The 22404-nt window shown below is 37.5% G+C and overlaps 1 protein-coding gene and 1 long non-coding RNA gene across 2 annotated transcripts in view; one reads left to right on the forward strand and one right to left on the reverse strand.

Moving 5' to 3' along the window:
- LOC137982517 (uncharacterized) overlaps positions 1-22404 on the forward strand; it is a 313756-nt gene that overhangs the window by 286032 nt on the left and 5320 nt on the right. The window contains exons 38-41 of the mRNA XM_068829623.1: positions 10632-10913; positions 11982-12180; positions 12442-12539; positions 19371-19679. Coding sequence (XP_068685724.1) covers positions 10632-10913; positions 11982-12180; positions 12442-12539; positions 19371-19679 — 888 coding nt within the window. The remainder of the gene's footprint in view (positions 1-10631; positions 10914-11981; positions 12181-12441; positions 12540-19370; positions 19680-22404) is intronic.
- On the reverse strand, positions 12448-14053 carry LOC137982556 (uncharacterized). Its single transcript, XR_011118745.1, has 3 exons — positions 14004-14053; positions 13720-13745; positions 12448-12585 (listed from the first exon to the last, which is right to left on the reverse strand). It is a non-coding gene; the product is annotated as an uncharacterized lncRNA (long non-coding RNA).

The following is a 22404-nucleotide window of genomic DNA, read 5'->3' on the forward strand; positions in this document are numbered from 1 at the left end:
GTATTTTTAATACCATAGATACTGTTTCCGCTTAGATCAATATCTCCTTTCATTGTTCCTCCGGTTAAATGCAAATACTTACTAATCTCATTGTTTAATTGTGTAAAATTGACAGCATTACTGCCACTAGTAGCTGTTTTGAGATTTACTATTTTATGGTTTTTCATGTCAAGATTGCTTGTCAAACCATTTTTTAAAATATAATTATTTAGTTCTGTTTTATCTGCTTTTTGATAAAATCTAGTCTGTAATTGATGTTTATTAACCAAATCGTTATCGTCAGAACCTTCTTTTAAATTATTATTTTTATTTTTATTTTTCATATTAATAGGATTTTCTACATTAATTTTAATTTTATTATCATCAAAATCCATATACCATTGTCGAAAATATTCATATGGAATTCCATCTGCTTCACCTGATCTTGGATTAGCTAGATTTTCAATCCTTCTTGAATTCATATTAAGAAGACCATTCATTTTAGCAGAACCGTCTTTTTTCAAATAATCAGTTAAATCAATAGCTTTGCCAGATCCACCATTTCCTTTAAAATGGTCATAAATCTGTTTTTTGGTCAAAAAATCACCATCATCTGTGCCTGGTTTCAAATTAGTTAATTTTTTTTTATTTTCCATATCATAATTACCATTTTCAGTCAGTTTAAAACCAACTCCTGGTATGCCTTCAATTATTCTTGTACTTGTTGATTCTAATAAACCGTTTGAATAACTCATGTATATATAATTGGTGTATATTATAATTGTTCATTAAATTTTTTTGTTGTAAATTTTCGGGGCTTATCAATGTACACAAAGCAATATGTACACAAAGCAATATGGACCTTGTTGCTTGTTCATAGACTTCTTTGGAAGTATTGTTTTCTCGACAAATAAGGTATTTTTCATTGCTGCTTGGAAATTCATAAATACAAAATTGACTACAATTCAGTCTTATATCTTTTGGAGTTTTATAATATTTTTATTTATGTTGTTTTATAGTTTTTTTAATAACACACAAGGAAGTTACAGTAATCACACCTATACATAGAGCAAAGCAGTATACTAGTAAAGTGTAAAACTAAGATACAAAAGTGTGTCACAATAGAGTTTACTGATTGAACTTACGATTTAAGGATTAAGGATGAAAAAAATATAAATTTAACGGAAAGTGAAAAAAGAAAAAAAAGAAAAAAAAAAACAACATCAACGTTAGATGAAATTCTTCCACTTCTTGTTAAACGCTTCTAGCTGTTTGTTTTTAACAGCAATTTGCCTAAGGGTATCAATCTTATAACTTAAGAAAGGGGGGAATCTGTCAAAAGTTACGACGGTGTTGTCTTGAAAACAGCAAAAAATTAAGTGTTTTGCGACGAGTGTGATGTAATTTAAGACGTCTTTAGACTGAGTATCATTGTACCAACCATCATATATTATATTACATTCATTTAGTTCGAAAGTTTGGAGGGTCCCTTCACACCACCATTGTTGAAAAGCGATCCAAAACGCAGAGGCTATATTACATTGGAAGAGCATGTGTGAAAGGGTTTCAGGTTCAGTCTGACATACCTGACAACTCTCGGAGTCGGACAGCCTTGCTCGAAACAAGGAACGTCTTGTTGGAAGTATGTTGTCTACGATTTTGAGCTCAGACATTTGCAATATAACCTCCTGTGTTATGAGGAAAGGCAACATATAAACATTTGTCAAGCTTTCCTTAGTAAAGCCATCACCTAAGATTTTAGTTTCAGATGTGGGTGGTTGAAAGAAATAATCAAGGATGGCCGCATAAGCAGAACGAGTAGTGATGTTCATATTCGAGGAATCTGACGAACTGATCTGATTATGGGTGATTATGGCTCGTCTCCAACTAGCAGGAATAGAATTTATCAGCCCATAATATGTGGTAAAGGGAATATGCAGCCGCAATTTTTGCTGGAATTTTTGGAGGGAAAGAAAGGTGCCATCAACATCAAGCAGGTCTTGCAGGAGTATGACTCCATTTTGGTACCACTGTTTGAAGCAGATTGTGTTCTTGTTTATTAATATGTTATTATTGTTCCAAATAATTTCGTTCTGAATCTGTGTATTATCATCACTAACATCTGATCTGTAGTCTTGCCAGTATTTCAGAACAGAGCGATAAAAAGGAGGTAGGTTGTGTAACTGAATTAAATTTATGTCATAACGGCAGTGAGATAAAAAGGTAAGGCCCCCCCAGGTCTTCGAGCAAGCGTTCTGGTATAGCTTTCCACCCTGCATCAGAATTTTGTTGTATCCTTTGAATCCATGAAATTTTAAGGCCAATTTCCGTTATGCCAAAGTCGATCATCTTAAGAACACCATTGACGTTTTCACCTATGATTGTGCTTTTTTTAATTTTTGGAGGCCTGCCTTCCCAAATAAAAGTAAAAATTAACTTTTTGGCTCCGCCAATGACATGAGGTGGTACGTAGAGGTTAGAAGCGTTAAAGATCAGTTTCGACAGCGCTAACGTTTTCAGGATGTTAATCCTTCCGATTAGAGTAAGTTTTCTGCGTTTCCAGGTATTCAAAACTTTTTCCATATTATGTACCTTGTCGTTGAAGTTTAATTTATCTGCTTCGGGCAAAAGGCCTTGTGCACAAATAGGATCTTGTGGATAATTGAAATTGAAGGGAGTGTCTTGTCTGTCTTTCCAAAGGCCTAGCCACAAAGCTTCAGTTTTAGACGTGTTGATTTGCAACCCGGAAATAGAAGCAAATTTCTCTAGCAAATTTAGTAAATGCGTTATTGAATCGAGGTCGCGTACAAAAACAGTCGTATCGTCTGCATACATAGATATTTTTATTTCCTTTTCTCCAATTGTGATTCCTCTAATAAGGTTATCACGTTTAATGGATCTAGCAAGAAGTTCAAGGCCGATGACAAACAGTAAACCCGATAGTGGGCAACCTTGCCTCACACCGCGGTTTATAGGAAAAAACCATGAAGCATGCCCGTTGTTTAAAACGCAGCTGGTAATGTCGGCATGAAGAGTTTTAAACCATTGTAGGAAATTAGGACCAAAATTTAAGTGGGTAAGGACCTTTTCTAGGTAGTGCTATTCAATGGTGTCGAAAGCTTTGCGAAAGTCAAGGAAGATAGCTACTCCCGGGAGGTTTTCTTTGTAGGTGTAGAACATTGTCTTGTATTAGTCTGATGTTTTCGCCGATATAACGCCCTTTTACATAACCTGTTTGATCAGCATTTATTAATTTGGGAAGAACTTTTTCAAGGCGTTTGGCTAAAACTTTGGTGAGAATTTTATAATCTACATTTAGCAGTCAGATAGGTCTAAGATTTTCTAAAGTTGGTTTATCCTTATTTATTTATTTATTTTTGGGATGAGGGAAATAATCCCACGCCTTTGTGAAATTGAAAGGGAGCCTTTATGAAAAGTGTAATTGAAACTGTCAACAATTGAGGTTTTCAGTTCAGGCCAGAAATATGTTAAAAATTCTACAGTCAGTTCGTCTGTGCCGGGAGTTTCATTTGCGGAGAAATCCTTAAGGGCATTTAGCGCTTCTATTTCTGTGATGAGTCCTTCGCATAAAGTTTGCTCATCGTCGTTCAAGGTGGGGACGGCCCTTGAATCAAAGAAAACGTCGTTGTCGCAGGCACTTTGTGCGGAAGATACCTGCGATTTATAAAGGTTTTCATAGAATTTTATTTTTTGTTCTTCTAAGATGTCAGATTGATTTGTTGTGTACGAGCTGTCACTTAGCTTTAACTTACTGACAACTTTTCTTGAATAGTTCCTTTTTTCGAGACCATAAAAGTATTTACTGTTGCGTTCGCCTTATTCGTGCCATCTGGCTCGGCTTCTAAGAATCGTTCCGCGCGTTTTGTAAGCCATTATCTTGTTTAGACGTGCTTTGGTTGAGTCCAGCTCATAAATGATTTTTTTATTGTTTCTGTTTTTTTCTGCTTTCGTGAGTTGGTCATTAATTCTATTTTGAAGGAACTTTTCTTCATCACGTCTTTCTCGAGCTTTAATTTTGGTATATTTAACCGTAAAGCCTTTGATTTCCATTTTAATAATGTCCCAATGTAGACCTAGATCTTCAACGGTTTGGTATTTACTTTTAAATTGAGGGAGGTTTTCACGTAACTACGAAACATATCGATTGTCTTCGAGAAGGGAATAATTGAACTTCCAAAATACTTGTCCTTTTTTTTGTTTAGATTCTTCAAAAAAATATGATTGACTCAAATAGATGACACTGCAATTTTTATGTCGCCCTCGAATAAAGTAATCAATCAATGGCCTTTTTTTTTTTTTTAAATTCAGATACTGGTATTATTTGGTCGTTACTCGCTTCAATTATGTGATAACCAACATCTTTATTACTTATTGGATTGAACATGTTCAATAGATTTTGATATTTTGACTTTTCCAAGTTTTTGGCATACAAAAATATTTTGTCACAGTACAATAGATTATATATCACATCCATTAATGTATTTGTTTCACCTGATCCTGATGGTCCACAGATCAACATTCGAAAGCATCGGTTAGGCATAAAATGGTACCAGTATATATGTATATATGTCTGGAAGTCATTGGGTTGCTACTTAAGTTAAAAATGGTATCATCAGTTACTTTGATAGTTTTGGTATGCCACCTTTTCAAGAAATTTTAAACCATGCAAGAAAAAAAAACATAACATTATTATATCAAAACAATCAGATACAAAATATTATGACGACAACTTGTGGTTATTTTTCCTTGCATTTATTTAAATGAAATGAATAAAGGGAATTCATATTAGGATCTGTTGAAAGTATTTGACATACATGATACAATGTACAGTGAAACATTTATTGAACAGTATTTTAAAAATATCTAAATTATATATATATAATAAATGAAATCATATTGTGTGAAACAAAGAAAACAAACTGAATGTGTTGAACCATCTGGTTATAAACAAGCTAAGAATGGTAGACTTATGTCCTTTTGTACTTTGTGCTGAATGTGGAACAAGAAAAACAAGATTTGTTAAAAACAAGTTAAACTAAATAGCCCATCTGAAAGGGAGGGCAAAGGGATTATATCTGATTTAGGCAATGTTGGAGCTGAATTGCTTTTCACAAAAGGCATTCCTTATCTTGGTAAAAAAAAGCAATTGAAATGGGTAGATGTTACATATCAGAAATGCTACGAGATCCAAAATTGCAGAAACCAGCTATTGATTTCTCTGGATAAGCTTAATCCAGCTATTCAAAATGTTGGATCTCAAGCTCTCAATCAATTGTCAACAAAGATCAGACCAAAGAAAAAATATAAAACAAACAGGAAAGACCTCGATGGTGGTGCTATTGATGTTCATAAATTAATTGGTAAATTACCAAGACCAAAAAAAGGATTTACTTTACCAGGTCATAAATACACAGGCCCTTACAATCCTCTTGAAAAACAGTTAAAATATGATAAAAACACTGGTGAAATGCTTGAAATATATGACAAACCAGCTTCTCAAACAGATGCAATAGCAATGCAGCATGATGTTCATTATAGTGTTTGTAAAGATGATAGAAAATGCAAAAATAAAGCTGACAGGAAAATGGCTAAAGCATTAGACAACGTACCATACAATGAAAAACAATGGGGCCATTGGTTAGCCCGAAATTTGATAAACACAAAACAGAAACTTGGTCTTGGTGTTAAGCCAAAAAACGTAAAAAGGCCGTGGAGTGAAAAAAACTGGCAGGAAAAATTAGCAAATGAATTTCATAAACCAATCAAACGAAAATTCACTCGGCGGCGTGTTATTGTAAATAATATTGACGAAATATGGGCTTCTGATTTGGTTCAAATGCAACAATTTAGCAAATGGAATAAAGGCTACAAATATCTTCTTATGGTAATAGATGTTTTCAGTAAATATAGATGGATTGTACCATTGAAAAATGTCATGGAGAGACTGTTAGAGAAGCATTCCAAAGCAGATTCAAAGATGGAAGAAAACCAGAATATTTGTGGACTGATAAAGGCTCAGAGTTCTACAACAAACATGTTAAAGACCTCTTAGCTAAAAATAAAATAACATTCTTTTCAACAGAAAATGAAGAAAAATCTAGTGTAGTCGAAAGATGGACTAAAACGATTAAAAACAAAATGTGGAAACAGTTTACTATACAAGGAAATACACAATATTTGGATATATTACCTTAAATGTTAAAACAGTATAACAACACGAAACACAGGTCGACAAAAATGACACCTGTAGAAGCTCAATTGAGCGGTTGAAACCCGAACTCAACAAACAAGTTGATCATGTCAGTTTAGCATTACACTTTTAAACTTTTACCGTTATGTCAGTTGTGTTCTCTATAATATTGTTGGTTCGTTTGAATTTTACGTACTTGTAACGAACATTTAATCTACAAAGAATCATTGTATTGATAGTTATATATATATACGAATTATCTTGTAAAAATTGTAATGTTACACTCACTATGGCTGAAGATGATGTTTGAAACATCGAAACATGTTCCGAAAATTCAAAAGTGTGGTTGTATTTTTTAAAATATTAGTAACACTTGTGCTATCCAGACCATTTGGAAATGACTTTTAACAGAAAAATTAATGATCCTAATTTTATTGAAATGGTGGTATCAATTGTCATATATCGATTTTGATGATCCAAATTATTTTAATAGTGATGAAGACTCGGATTATGATCCTGATTTAGATAGTTATGATTATACAGATTCAGAAGATGATGATTAAATAATTATGTGATTATAATATATAAATGAACTTAAAACAAATTATTGGTTTATTAATAATTGTTGTTTTGCTTACACTCGAGTTTTAAAAGAAATAAAGATAAAAATCATATAAATTAAAAGAAAATGAAAATTATGATGAATGTAATCAATTTGTATTTATTGTTAAAAAAAGTTCTAAAAAGATTTTCTTATGTAATTATATATTGATAAAAAAGTATTAAAATAACAAATAATTATGAATATATTATTAATGAAATCAAGAATGAAATTAATAACAATAATGTTGATTTACAATTAATTGAAAGGAATATTGTCAATAATATAAAATATTTTTACAGTTTTATACCATGTTTAATCAAATTCCTCAAATTCTTAATTATAAAAGTAATAATATGAATTTTTTTACAGTTTTATGCCTATGTATAATCCAATTCCTCAAATTCCTAATTATAAAAACGATAATGACTATTATAATGATAATAAAGATGATAATGAAGATGATAGTGATAATGATAGTGATAGTGATAATCATCATGAAGATGATAATAATGATAGTGATATTACTGACAGTGATATTGATGAAGATAAAGATAAAGATACAGATGAATATAAAAATGTTAATCATTTGTTAAATATAAATGAAAAAAGGATTTGAAAATTGAAAATAATTCACTATATATGAATAATCAAAAATTATTATCAAATATATTAGATTCAATTACTGTTTCAATGTTTGTAAACAAGGAATTGAAATCAAATATAGTATTGGATGGATAAAAAATCAATATTAGTATAATAAAAGAAGTGAATTAAATGATGATAATGTAATAGATGTTTATGACAATTTTAAAAGCCATGTAGCTATTCTTAAATATGAAAAAGAAAATAAATTTGAAATCCCGGAGATAATCATTTAAACATAAAGTAATACAATAATTTATTAATTTTTGGATTAGAAAATGATCCTGATATAAAAAATGTAAATGCATTTGAAAATGAAAATGGAAAAGAAAAAAAGGTTCATGGTAACATAAAATATTTTACTGATGAAGACAGAAAAGAAGCAATTAAAAGATCAAAAAATAAGTATTCATCAAAAAAGATGTGGTATTGTACATGTTGTAATAAAACCTATGTTCTTAAAAATAAATGGAATCCTAAACAATCAAAGATTCATAAAAACAGTGACAAAGATAGAATAATTTTTTTGTGAATTAAAGGTTGAAATAAATTTTATGCACTTATTTGAATTTTTAATTGTACTAAAACTACTTAAGGATATATTTTGTACTACTATTATTAAATGACAAAAAAATATTATAAAAAAATAATAATTTAGATATGAAAAATAATTTCAACAAATATACTTATAAGCAAAAACGTTTTTCTTGAAAATCTCCAAAAATCAAAATTATCACTTAAACAATTAAATAACGAAAAGTATGATAAATCATTAGCTGAAAAACAAAAATGGTATACACCGTATTCAAAAATGGAGGACACGCGGAAGGACCTTGGTCGGCCGAATTTCAGTCTGGATAATTTTAGTAGCAGCTGTCAGCAGATTTATGTTATATGATATTCCGGTCTTATCAGCTCAATCCTCCTTAAATGGCATGCTCAAGTAGTGCAGTGAATGACTCAGTTATTCTTACCAAAGATGACATTCCCGGAGCCTTGTTAGCTGGGCTAAATCCTTCTTTGCTGAAAAATGAAGAGTTGCGGTTTTGGTTGCACGATGCGATGTAGTGGGGATTCCCTTAAAGGACTTAAAACAAAACCTTTGCTTGTAAAACGGTAAGCACAAGGCTTTGATTGTAAATAATAGTTTAACAGTTGTTTTTCAATAAGTTTTATCAGTTATCCTTTTTTTAAAAATGCACTTTGCGGAATGGAGGAATACGTGAAAAGTGGACGCAATCAAATGGTGATAGATCCTGATCCAGGCAAAATTTACACCAAAAGAAAAAAAGAGGATTATGAAAATTATGAGGTGCACTCCTTCATCATCACCCAGCATGAAATACCCAAGCGATGGCTGGGGAAAATTTCTAGAAAGGATGCCTTCATTCACTCACATTTACTAACAGGTTTTCCTGTTGAAAGAGAAAATCCCTGACCTGGAGAAAAAATTCGGGTCGATTTCATAGAACAGAGAAGAACATAATCGGTGCCATCGAAGCTCTCGATGATATGTTCCTTGCACATTAAACCTCAGGTCTTGTAGCTGGTTGTACAGCTACCCCTTCCCCTCAAAAAAAATTTGGAAATGATTTTTCTTTGAGGGGAGAGGGTGGCTGTATCCTTTTGCTTCCCCATTGTTTTGAACTTGCCTGCATGGAGCCATCGTAAGGCTCCACTTCTTAAGCCAGGCTGGATGAAAACCAAGACAGTTTTCAGTTACTCAATTTAGCGAAGTGTTTGGCGAACGATCTTGCAGCACAAGATCGGTTTCCAGGGACTCCACACAATCTTCGAATCCCTTACAACTATAGCATTCATCGATGTTCTGTAGTAATAAGACACTGCAGTTTCCTTACTTGCGTCTAGACATTTAAAGAATATTACGACAGCAACACTTGTATCTCTTTGCGATCCTCCTGCTTTCGATTCAATATTGAAACTCTTTGAAAATGAAATGTTCAGCAGAGAAATAATAGCGTTGCCTTTTGTAAGCTTCAATCAATGACGCGACTTCGAGGGATAATCTTACCACTAACTCACTGCTACATTGCCCTCTTAAAATTTTCTCTATTTCTTTGATAGATTTCCTTTCTCTTTCGTACTTGGCTGTCAACTATCTGTCAGCCAGCGGTTTTCTTGGCTTTGCTTCGCTCGTCGACAGAGATGTCAAAGCCCTATAGCTTTCTAGTTCGATCTCTCCCGCTGAAAAACAGCTAAGTTTAGAATCCTCCAAACTTGCCCGACTGAACTTTAATTCCCCCTCAGATGAGGACATTTGGTGTTCTATGAAATATTTTTTACTCACAATTTGGATTCACGGAGACAGCAAAAGCATTGGATGTCAGTAGCAATCCTTCTTGAATTCACATCATAGCTTTGGCCTGCCATAGATCTTTAAAAGAAAAGCGAGGATTTAACACCAAAAATGTTTTCGTAAAAGTGTTCTGGAAAACACGCTCGTTTATTTCAAACAAAAAATAATTTAAACAGTTAGGTGCACTTCATTTACATCCATGTAATAGAGACAAGCAGCAATGAGGTTTGTTAGCTTGAAAACAGGAGGATCGATGAGTAGCTGAAGAATGCTAAAGTCCCGGGCAAACGGCTTTAACATTTGCTTCATCATCCGTTCGATTTTGTTCAACAATAAACACTTAACGACCGGTCCCGAGGGAAACAGTTAATTTTGTTTCCTGAGAATGTCAATGTTTCCCTCGGCTGCGCCTCGAGGAAACATTGAGATTGTCGGGAAACAAAAGGTTTCCCTCGGGACCAGTCATTAAGTAATTTGTTATATAGCACAAAAAGAAAATTGAGCATGGCAACAGCAAAGGCGGTCGTCGGTCAACATTCGCAGGTAACAGTGCACTGACGTCATAGATTTTGCACTGTTGCCTGCCCACAGACTTTTTATGGGAACCAGTTTTATTGTTAGATGTCATGTGACCAATGAGAGCGCGCGCTGCTGGGGTAAAAACTCAGCTATATAACAAAGTTGATTGTTGACCGCCTTTACCCAAGCCAGAAAGCGATGTCCTTATCCAAAAGCATAAGCGATGATTATAATAGGATTCGAACCAAGTATGTCTGCATAAAAGTCCTCATTATTTACCCAACCACTGGACTCCGGCACTCTCCCTCCGGTTGTGATTCAAGTCTAATGGAACAAACTTTTATCTTTCTTCATGTCAGTATTACATAGTGCACATAACATGTTCGTCCTGTGGCATCACCTTTTTAACTGAGACTGTTAGCACCTTTTTTAAACAAAAGGGGCTCTCTTGTGGCAATACGTATAAGGTCATGGTCCGAGCAGTCATCAATGGCATCTTTGGTAAAGAGACCAAAACGTCGTTGACAGTGGACCCAAAAATCGGAGCAGTTACTAATTTGGCAGTCCAGAGAGAGCTTAGCAAGGAAGGCTTCCATCTGACTTGGACTAAGCCAAACAATGTGACAAATATTGAAATCGAGGTTAGTACGTTTTTCCGTATTTTTATCTTCTCAGATAATGTCCACTCTGACTAGCTTTGAAAACGAAGTTAAAAGTAGTTATATTGGAAAGTTTAACTGAAGTAATTACTTGAAATCCAAAACTTCGTATTAAATATTGGAACGTCACAACTACTAGAAGCCGTGAAACAACAGAAGAGAATTCGAAGTAAAGGAAATAAAGCTAAATAGATGTATGAGTCGAATTTCGTTTTTTTTTTAGTTTACGACAGCTCAGGCAGAGAAGGGTCGTGTTTTCTGAAAATCAATTGCTTGTGATGCAATGGTGATGTTCTTGCTAAAATAATGAATTCCCTGCTCTGTTCAAAGAGTGTGCTGTAGCCGACATCATCTCCCATTTCCGATTCCTGTCAACTTTCTACTAAGTCTGCTTACACTAATAGCCACTTTGAGGTTGTGCATGAGACATGGTCGAGAGGCTTATTGAATTGCACTGTCGAACTGTTTTGGGTTTACTCTGCAAAGCAAAAAGACTTGTATATTTTTATAAGACAACAATTAATTTTTGGTTAAATCTTCATAACGTACGTGGTTTGTAAGTTAACATCGTATGTACCACGATCCCACTGGCCTTTTGATCAAATCTATTCGTTTTCTGGAGAGTTTTGCACCTAGGTAAGTGAGCCATTATTTTAAAATTGCCACTGTACAATATTCTGGTTGTTTAGGAAACTCAGCTCCTGATATATCGGTTTCTTGCAACTTAAGTTCCTGCTCCGTGCACATACACCATAATGAAAATTCATCTCCTTAAACAGTCCTCTAATGCAATTTGACAAAGCTCTCGACCCTTTTTCCCACGCAACATTAAAGTGGTGAATGTGATCAAGGTTTAAATCTATGAGAATTAACTTACTTCCACTCGGCAATAGGAATTTAGTCAGCGCCAACCAAAAGGAGAAATAACATCAACAACGACAAGAGATCATATCAAACAGTGCCAATTCCAAGAAAAATAATTGGTTTCACTTATAACCTTTTTACCTTTCTTTTCTCAGTCTCAATTTCTTTTTTTTTTTCCTTGTTTAGACCTATGAAATTATAGTGAGGCGTTTTGATCGTGACCAGCCTATTATCACAAGTAACACTTCAGGAAATGAAACTCATTGGACACTGAGCTGGTCTGAGAACCCTAAGATTGATGTAGGTCAAAATTACAGCTTTGAAGTTCGCGCCAAAGCGAGATCATGCTATGGAGTAAAGAACGTAGTCTTCGCTCTCCTCCTAGGTATGTCATTATTTTTTAATTTTCTTCTTGAATACAAACTTTAAGAAATCAAATTAGAGAAATTCAATTGAAAGTTCAAGAAACATGGATGACTCTGACGGCAAAGACAAGTCTAGAAGCAACAAACATAGAGTATTTATTTACACACGTTAGCAAGTGAAGATAAAAAAGGAAACATTGAACGGCACTTTTTCGTATTGTATTTTTAAATGTAAGTGGTGCAAGTGACAGTGGACCGTGACATAAGTTTTGTGATTGCAGTTGGACAGGTTCTTAACTTGGTTGCAAAGCCAGACAAGGAGATAGCGACTACGGCTCATTTATCGTGGAATTCTCCAGCCTCCAGAACTTCTGTTCAGGTAAGGAAACCCTTTTCTCCACCAACAGGAGCACAGAACCAGGAACCTACAAATCGAAGACTAGCATTACTACAATGAAGGCCTGGGTAATGGCATTTTCACAAATCAAGCGAGTTTTGAGACGAGTTCTTAAGAGGCTCTCCGCAATACCAGACCTTTACAGCAAATCAAAAGTCTTGTATGAGAAATTGTTACCCATGGGGTGGGGAATAGTAAGTCGTGAAGGCAAATCTTTTAAGACGGCCTGGGTAACAATTTCTAATACAAGACTTTTGATTTGCTGGAAAGGTCTGGTATAGCGGGAGAATCAAGCTCATAATAACTCGGTCTGTAAAATGTTTGTTAAAATGCCGTTCCACAAATGCGTTGAAGTTGTACACTCCTACTCATGGTCTCCTGCCTCTTGTTATGTCACAATACTGCCGAAGTTTAAAACGTAAATTTTAGACTTGGACACCTTAAACTGACCAGTAAGCCATCAAAAGTGCAGCTGAGCATTTAGGGCAGCTCAAGACATCTCAAACTAGAGGCCAGCGAGGGGCTTACTTAAACCCGGAAACCACTCAGAATGCAAATTCTAGGCTACACTGCCTTCATTTCCACCTTTGTGAAAAAAAATGGTATACCATTTTTACTGTCAATACAACAACTGACTTCCTTCGCGATACTAAGTTATGGGAAGCGAGATTTTGCAGAGGCAGAGGGTCGTAAGACAAAGATGGGGGAAAGATGCACGCGTCGCCGGAGGAGAGGTGGGAGGAGCAAACAATTGCACACTGGACCAGAACGGCGTAACTTGTCGAAAGAGACCGAAAACCAGAGAAGCTTTGCATAAATAGGCAAATGAGTTCCCTGGGGACTTAAATAGCATTGTCTCCCAAACCCTGAGGTGTTACAAGTGTGGCACAGGTTTCTTTTTCTCTAAAATTACCTCTTTATTACGCAGTAAGACCTAATGGGAAATTACAGAAATTAATATATATGGAAGCGACTCAAAGAATCCAAATGGAAATACCAGGCCTAGCTTACAAAAATACTTCAGTGGCTAAAACTAAGAAACGTGAGACATGAAGGCTCACTGGACCCGATAATAGACACAAACAAACGCCGGCCTAGTGTGGTCACGGAGACCAAAACGAATCCTGAATCAACGGACTAATAAACAGTAAAATAAGCTCACCCTGGCAGCTGAACATCTTAAGGACACTGTAAGAAATATAAAATGTGTAAACAAACAGAAATAAGACTAGTTGGAAACACGAATTTAGAAAGAGAAATACAAAAAGCTGCATCTAAGCGGGAAATTACTGTGGCTTGCGACACGAGCACACGGCTACATGAGAACGGAAAGCGGTACAAATAACGCTCCAAATACTAACGGTCTCCAAAACACTTAAGTTACAAGCACAGTAACACATTACCTAAAAGATTGGGGACAGATTACAAAGCGATGAAGGGACTTACCGATATAAAAGTGCAAAGAAAACCAAAACAGCGAACAAAACTCAAAACAGAATAAACACGCCATACACTATGTCATGTATGCGCATGTGTGGCCTTATCGGCCCCAGGGCCCATGTGAGCGCATGAAATATGCACTCTCACACAAGGATACCGGCGTTGCGCACAGGCTATTAAAATCCGTGGCTATTTTGACAGTGAAAATAGCGTTTGTATTGTAATTAAAGCCCACCTGTCTGCTTAAAATATTTTTGTCGTACATAAACAAGCACGTTTTAAAGGGCACGTCTCAAAGTTTTTTTAGCTGCAGAAAATACTGCAAGAAAGAGCCCATTTTTGTTAAGTCCGAGCTTGGAAACAATTGGGGAGAATGGGACTAGTGACGACAATTCATGAAACCACTTTTCCTCACTAATCGCCCAGCGAAATCAACATTTTTCGCTTAGCTTTCATTGTTATTTATAGATCGTGAGGAAAGAAAATGTTTACAGTTTAAGGTTTGCTGCTGGCTGCAGCAACCAGAAAGATGAAGCAAGAAGTATATTGTACACGTTGCACCATTTTTTGAAGATGATCGACCAGAAGCCACAAGGCGAAGGAAAATATAGGTCGATTTCGTAAAACAGAGGAGGATCTAGTCGGAGCCATCAAAGCACTTGGTGATATGTTCTTCGGACTTCAAACCTGAGGTCTTGTAGTCGCTTGTACACCTACCCCCCTCCTCTCAGAAAAAAATCGTGGAATATTTTTTTCTGAGGGGAGATGATGGCTGCTTCCTCTTTGTTTTCAACTTGCCTGAAGCTATCAAAAGGTTCCACTTCTCAAGACAGACTGGATGAAGACCAGGATTTTCAGTTACACAATTACGAAGTCTTTAGCGAGCGATCTTGCAGCACAAGATCGGTTTCCAGGGACTCTACGTAGCGTTCCAATTCCTTACAACCACAACATTCATTGATGTTCTGTAGTAATAAGACACTGCAGTGTCCACACTTGCATTAAAGTTAAATTACGACAGCAAGACTTATACATCCTTGGGATCCGCTTGCTTTCGATTCAGTATTGAAACTTTTTGAAAATGAGATGTTCAGTAGAGAAATAATAGCTTTGACTTTCATAAGCGTCAATCAAAGACGCGACTTCGAGGGAGAATCTTACCACTCACTCACTGCTACATTGCCATTTATTCGACCCCCAACATTTATTCTATTTCTTCGTTAGCTTTCTCTCTCTTTCGTACTTGGCTGTCCACTGGGTTTTTGGCTTTGCTCGTCGCTGATATGCAAAAGGGGCCATGATAGCTTTCTCGCTCTGTCTCTCTCACTGAGCAACCAAGTTTAGAATCCTCCGAATTTGCCTCAGCAAAATTATTGGATGTCGGTAGCAATCCTTCTTGAATTGACATCATAGCTTTGGCTGGTGTCTCTAAGCCGCAACCTTCTCCGGATCAGCCGTCCCCGACGTCCTCTGCCTTTCTGGCTTTGATGATTACCGAGTTCAAACAAGCACTCCAGGCGGAGCAAGCTTCCAAGCAATCAAGTTCAAGAATGTCTGTTGTGGCAAGTTTAGGAGGCGTTCTTTCCCTTCAGTCGTCTGGGCAGCTCTATGCTCAAGCTGTTGCCTTTGCAGTCTCGGGCATTGGATTTTTGCCATATTTCCGGGCAACCCCTAGCTCTTCAAGTCAAGGTATGCCCAATTTTGTTAATCCTACTTTCCTATCTACATTGCCACCTTCGATTCCTTTGCCCTCGCCGCTTGTTAACAGTTCGCATCTAACTGCATCTCTCCCATTCCACGCTGTTGGCGTCTCTCCTCCCTGGTTTCTCACCTGTACAGGCCAAACTTGTGAGCCAGATCGTGGGAAGGGAAGTTTGTCGAGTTATGCGATTTCCTTCCTCGAACATTGAGCTAACTGAACGGGAGCTTCAGTTGCTATTAGACTGGCCCATTGTTTTGACATCCACACCAAAGAAACTCCATTGATGACCTAAGCAGTTGGCTAGAGGCTTTCACCATATATTGCCTTATGTTATGCTCACATTTCCTACAGAGTTGGAAGGACCTCCCACAGTATCAATTTCTAATTCTCTGCACTCACTGCTAGTTCACTGGTCAAGTTTGGGTGGCGGATGGCCTGGCCTTGCGCGAGCATTCTGCTGCCACAAACTTAACGTGGTCAGCAATTAATGTCCAATTGTTTAATTTCCATACTGCTGGAGCATCCATGCGTTCTCCCCGAGACGTGCCAATTTCAAACCAGCATGGACCTCGCGGAGCAACCTCTTCTCAGATGATCTGCAAGTCCTGGAATCGAGGCCAATGCTTTGCCTCACAAATGTTCCAATTGCCATGGCAGACACTGCTCAGCAGTCTGCCCAGCCAATATCTCAAACCCAGCTGGGTCTCTCTCAAAACGGGCGGGTGAGTCACCTTGCCAATCCAGTAGCAAGTCTCGTCGCGCATTGAACCCTGTCCCCCTGATTAATGAGGAATTTGGTTTTTTTTTTTTTCATTTAAGTGTTTTGTGCTTGTCATCTCACTAAATAACTATGGATCAGGTAATTCACCGTCTCTCGCTTTGGCTAGGGTGTCCATTCATCCGTTGGACCGCTATCTTTTGGGAATGAAATAGCGTGACCAGAATTATGTGGACCTTGTGCTTCTCTTTGGTCTTAACTCAGCTCCTCTTATTATTAACTCCATCACCGACATGATAGAATGGATTCTGGTTAATTCTTATGGCGTACCCAACCGGCTGCTTTACCTGGACGATTTTATTAACGTTGATCCCCCTGCTTCAACACAGTGCGTGCATAACCTGCAAATGGCCTGGGCAGTGTGTGAGCGGCTAGGCCTGCCTTTCCACCCGGCAAGTGTATGGGTTCCACTACAGTGCTAGATTGACTTAGATTCCATCGCTCAGATGGCCCGCCTCCCTTCCGACAAGTTATCATCCTTTCAAGGTCTAATCAGTGCTTGGCTACTGCAAAAGTGGTAATGCGGATTTGACTTCTCCACCCTAGAGCAGCAGTGTTTCTCTCCCCTAACATAGGGCCTCGCTTCCTCAACCCCTTCGCTCGTATGCCTCAGCGCAGGGACAGTTGATTCCCTTTTACTGTCAGCTTGGTGGGCTGTCCCCCTCTGGCTCTCCGTGCCCAGCTGATGAGTGGACGCTCTGTCTCTTCGCAACCTTCTTGACCTCGACGATCCAGCAGTCATCCATTAATGTCTATTTGTCTGGCATTCAAGCGCTTCATATGAACAAGGGCTTTCCGAAGCCGTTGTCAAATTGTCTGCATCTCCAGCGGGTCGCGCAAGGTATTAAGTCCTGCCAGGGTTCTTCATCTTCCAGTTGTCTTCCATTTACAGACGACTTGATGCTGGTTATTTGGCGGTCGCTGGATTTGCGCCTCTCAGATCATTGCATGTCTTTTGACGGCCTGTACCCTCAGGTACTTTGGCTTTTTGCGGGCTTTCAAGCTTACTGTACCCAACTTGGCCAGCTTCTAAACATCTTTCCATTTGAGTGTCAAGGATGTTGGTGTGGACTCCACTTTAGCCACTTCGTGCGTGTGCATAACAATAAAAGGCTCCAGAACTGACCCGTTTAGGGAAGGCTGCTCAATTCACATTGGCCTCGGTCGGCATCCCCTTTGTGCTGTTTATTCCTTGATGACCTACCTCCATTATTCTTGCTTCAGCATGGGCAGCCTCTATCGCAGACGATTCTCACTGACTGGCTTCAAAAGATTACGGCCTTCGCCAATATCCCTGGCAATTTCTCGAGCCACAGCTTCTGTAATGGAGCCCCTACTGTTGCAGCCCACGATGGTCTTCTGGACCATTTGATTCAATCTTGGGCCGCTGGTCAAGCAAAGCATACCAGCTTTACATTAGGACCCCAGCAGAGTCTTTTACTGTGCTCTCATCCCTCCTGGCGTAGTTGGTTTCACTTGTCTGTTTGTTCCAGATCGACTGGGACCTTAGCGATCTTGGCTTTAAGCAATAGGGGTAAATTCAGAGTACCTAGAGAAGAAACCTATTGGAGCGGAGTAATGAATCAACGAAAACTTCGGCCCTTGCTACCAATGAGTAGAGCATCCAACCGGTGTTACGGAGGTCGTAGGCTCGAATCCTGCCAAGTCTCCGATTTTTTAGTTGTCCTTTCGCCCGTTGCCAAGCAACTTGTATTCTATGCTTCTCACGGATTCATTACACCTTTCCATCTTTCCATGTATTTACACAGTAGATTTTTAAGTTGTTGGGTGTTTTCGGTTGATGATATTCAAAAGTTGAACTATTTTGTGAGCACGTGCAGCATGCCACGCACGTTTGAGTTCAATTGAAACTAAAACTATTGGGTGAAGGGGTTGTTTCTAAAGAAACTATAAAAACTATGAAGAAACTATAACGAAACTATAACGAAACTATAATGAAACTATAATGAAACTATAAAGAAACTATAAAAGCTACACGTAACCTATAATCCTTCGATTCGCTCTGACGAAGGGCTAACGCTCGAAACGTCAGCTTTTAGAATCTCTGTACGGTGGCCAATTTACATTATCAACTCCGTTGATAAAACCAAATTTTTGTATAAAACTATTGGGGGCTAACTCCTCAGAGACTTAGGCTAGTAAGATGATGTTACAGTTTGCCCAAAGGTCAAGCTGATACTGGGAATTTGGTCTCACCCTGCTGCTGCTGCTGCCAATATAAACAAACTTCAGTCAGTGGAGAACTTTGCTTGCAAAACTTTTACGGACACTAGGAAATTTAAACGCGATGTTACCTTCATATTTGTCTTGGACACTTTTAAGCGCGCAACTATCCATGAGGATCGCAATGCACGTAATCAGGATTATTACCCATTCCGCTATGCAAGACGATATCTGTTCAAAGTAGTGTTCAGTATAGACAATTGGCATTTGGAACGATCTGAGCGACGAAATTAAACAACTGTTCCTCAAATCAGTTTTTCAAAATTATTGTTATGATTTCAATTGTATTTATGTTATTTTAGATAAAGAGCAGACAATTTTATTGTAAATAGAACTTGAAAAGCCTCGTCGGGAATTGTATATATGTATGTTTTTTGATTTGAGTTTTGAGGGTTATGGATTCATGTGTCCTGTAACAAACACTTCCATATCCTTGGGTGTAGCCAATGATAAATAACCCAGGCCAAAAGGCGAAGTCTTTATCGCTTATGCTTTTGGTTGTAAGCATAAGTGATGATTATAGCAGGATTTGAACCAAGAATATCCGCATGAATCTCCCATGTATGTTCCCAACCACTGGATCTAGCACTCTCAATGCGGTTATGAACGAGGCCTAATGAAAACCACACTTTTATCTTTCTTCATGCAGTATTACACAGTGCATATAACATGTTTTTCCTGTGGCATCAACATTTTCACTGTGGCGTTTAGCACCTTTTTTAATCAAAAGGGGCTCCCTTGTGGCAATACCTACGACATCACTGTCCGAGCAGTCATCAGAGGCATCTTTGGTGAAGAGACCAAAACGTGGTTCAAAGTGGACCCAAAAATCGGAGCAGTTACTAACCTGGCAGTCCAATTTATTCCTGCTAATGGAAGTACAGTTGAAGAGCTTAGTAAGGAAGGCTTTCACTTGACTTGGGCTGAGCCAAACAATTTGACAGATAATGAAATCGAGGTTAGTACGTTCTATACGTATTTTTATCCTCTCAGATATTATCCACTTTGACTCGCTTTGAATACGAGTCTTAAAACTCTTTCGCTAGTTCCCTTCCACGCGAAATCAGCCATTGCAAAAAAACGAGGACAGCAATACATCATTTTAAAGCTAAGAAAATAAGCTTTCCAAAAAATATAACTTATTTACAGAGAACTAAAACATTTTATAAAAAGAAAATATAAAGAAAAATATATATAAAAGTAACACAAAAATCAGTTTTCACATGAATTTGGTCATTTTAACGTTGATTACAAAGTTTTGGATACAAAATAAAAATCTTCCTCATTTTATCTGCTTTCTTGGACATAAATGTGACGGAAAACTGATCAGGCTTGAATATTTTCGGAATTTTTTCAGTAATCCGATAATTTGATATGTGTCAAATTTGTGATCCGTTGCTACGGCAACGAGTCAGATCACATTACGAATAATTAACGTCTATTGGCCAAAACCCACCCAAATTACCGATTATTCAACGAAAAATTCATCCCAAAGGATAAATAATTCACAGGACATGTAATCAAGGTAGATATGCAAGATTTGAAGCAAAACAAGCGAATATTTTGAGGAAAAAACAATTCTCTACGATGACAAGACCACAAGGGAATTTTATGCAAATATAACGCTACAAAAATAACCTTACCTTTTCAGCGATTTTAAGGCTTGAAGTTCCATCCAATGAACTAAAATCCTTTTCTTTATATTTTCCGATGCCCTGTAGTGTTATGTTTTGGCTGAAAAACTTTAGTAAAACTGCTCCGCAATCAGTAGAAAATTTTGCCTTCGCACGGCTTTAAATTTCCTGAAGTAGAATGCCCGTCATGTAGGCGTAATGAAAGCTACAATTACAAAACCGAGATTTTCAGGGAAACTGGGGCCATTTCTCCCCAGTAAACACGCCAAATTTCACAATGATCGATGGAAATGGCGGTGTTCTACGAATCCTACAAAAATGATGCTTTCAAGCATCATTTTGGGATAGGGTTAAGGAGAGGAGTTGTAATTAATCAATTAATTAATTAATTAATTAAAGTAGCTACATAATGGAATTAAAAGTCATTTCGTGATTCCCCAAACTCCGTATTAAATATTGGAACGTCACAAGACTGTGGAACAACAGAAGAGAAATAAAGCAAAGCTAAATAGATGTAAGTCGAAATTCAAATGGGTAAACCTTTAAAGATGTCGTTTCGATGTTTTTCAAGTTTGCGACAACTCAGGCAGAGGGGGGTCGTGGTTGCTGGAAATGAAATTGCTTATGATGCACTGATAACGTTATCCTTGGCTTGCACGTGACATCATGGCGGCCTTCCTGGTGTACTAAACAGTAGCGAATTTTTTTTTAAATTTGGCTCTATTATTATCCACTAAACACGAACGATATTTTGCTTTTGTTTTGTACACCAACATTGCCGTGTAATCACGTAAGTGCAAGCGCAGAATTGGAAAAAGAATTCCCTGTTCCCTGTTCCTGTTCCATGTTCCATGTTCCCTGTTCCCTGTTTCGAGTCCAAACTTACTCTGAACAAGACATTTCCCTCAAAAGCCCAAAATGCTGTGACGTAAAGTTCTGGCCAATTGGTGAGTAATAGCCGAAAGACTGTTGAGATCCCCAATTATCTAGTGATGTATGTTGGCCAAATGGTTTGATGATGACCAAGGACAGCTGGGCTCCGTTTCACGAGCACATTGTTGCAATCTTCTAGTTCCAGGCCCTGCCATTTTGAATGGTTTTCAACACTAACACAATCATCAACTATTTTCACTTATCTGGCAGGTGATAAAAGGGAAAAATGTATCAGCGATTATCACTCATTGCTCGAAATTAGCGGTCGTTCGAGACTACCAGAAACTTTGCCGGGCGACAAGATAAAAAATTTGGTCTTATCAACGGAGTTGATAATGTAAATTGTCCACCGTACAGAGATTCTAAAAGCTGACGTTTCGAGCGTTAGCCCTTCGTCAGGGCCCTGGATTCGCTCTGACGAAGGGCTAACGCTCGAAACGTCATCTTTTAGAATCTCTGTACGGTGACAAGATAAAAAGCCTGGTTGCCCGAGGAAAAAACGACCGGCAACTCCCAGTCAAAAAGAGAAAATGAAGTAATTATAACCCGACTTACTTGTCTATTTTCTATTTTCAATGCCCGGTTGTACTTTGAAGTTATTAGTAATTAATTTGCCGCAGCTGGGCATTTTTCCGTGTTTTGAATATCTAGAGCATTTACGAAACATTGTCAGATAGGAAAATGTAAGATAGAATATCACAAACATGTACGCGATGGAGATCGAAAACCCCATTTTGAAATGCCAAACTTTAATCCCGACTTTCGCAAAAATGCGCAGACGCACACTAAGAACTATGGGATATTCAATGTCGATCTCCATGTGAGTGCATCTCAACACGGCGTGCATTTAATCGGAGGGCGTTTTCTAATGGGCAACCCAGAATTTATTAGGGCAACCAAATGAACGGGTTTGGTTGCCCAGCTTTTGAAACAGGTACAACCTGCACTTTTTTTCAATTTCGAGCACTGAATTATGGTGTCCAAAGTACATGGGAGGTGGAAAGCTGATGAGAAACATTCACAATCTAGAACATTTGGAGGACCCCTACTTGCTGCATTAAACATTTTCAGGGACCCCCTTTTAGTATGCCTAAATTTTGAGACACTGCCAACTTA

Source organism: Montipora foliosa, chromosome 13 (assembly GCF_036669935.1).
Source record: "Montipora foliosa isolate CH-2021 chromosome 13, ASM3666993v2, whole genome shotgun sequence".
In the NCBI taxonomy this organism is placed as follows: Eukaryota; Metazoa; Cnidaria; class Anthozoa; order Scleractinia; family Acroporidae; genus Montipora; species Montipora foliosa.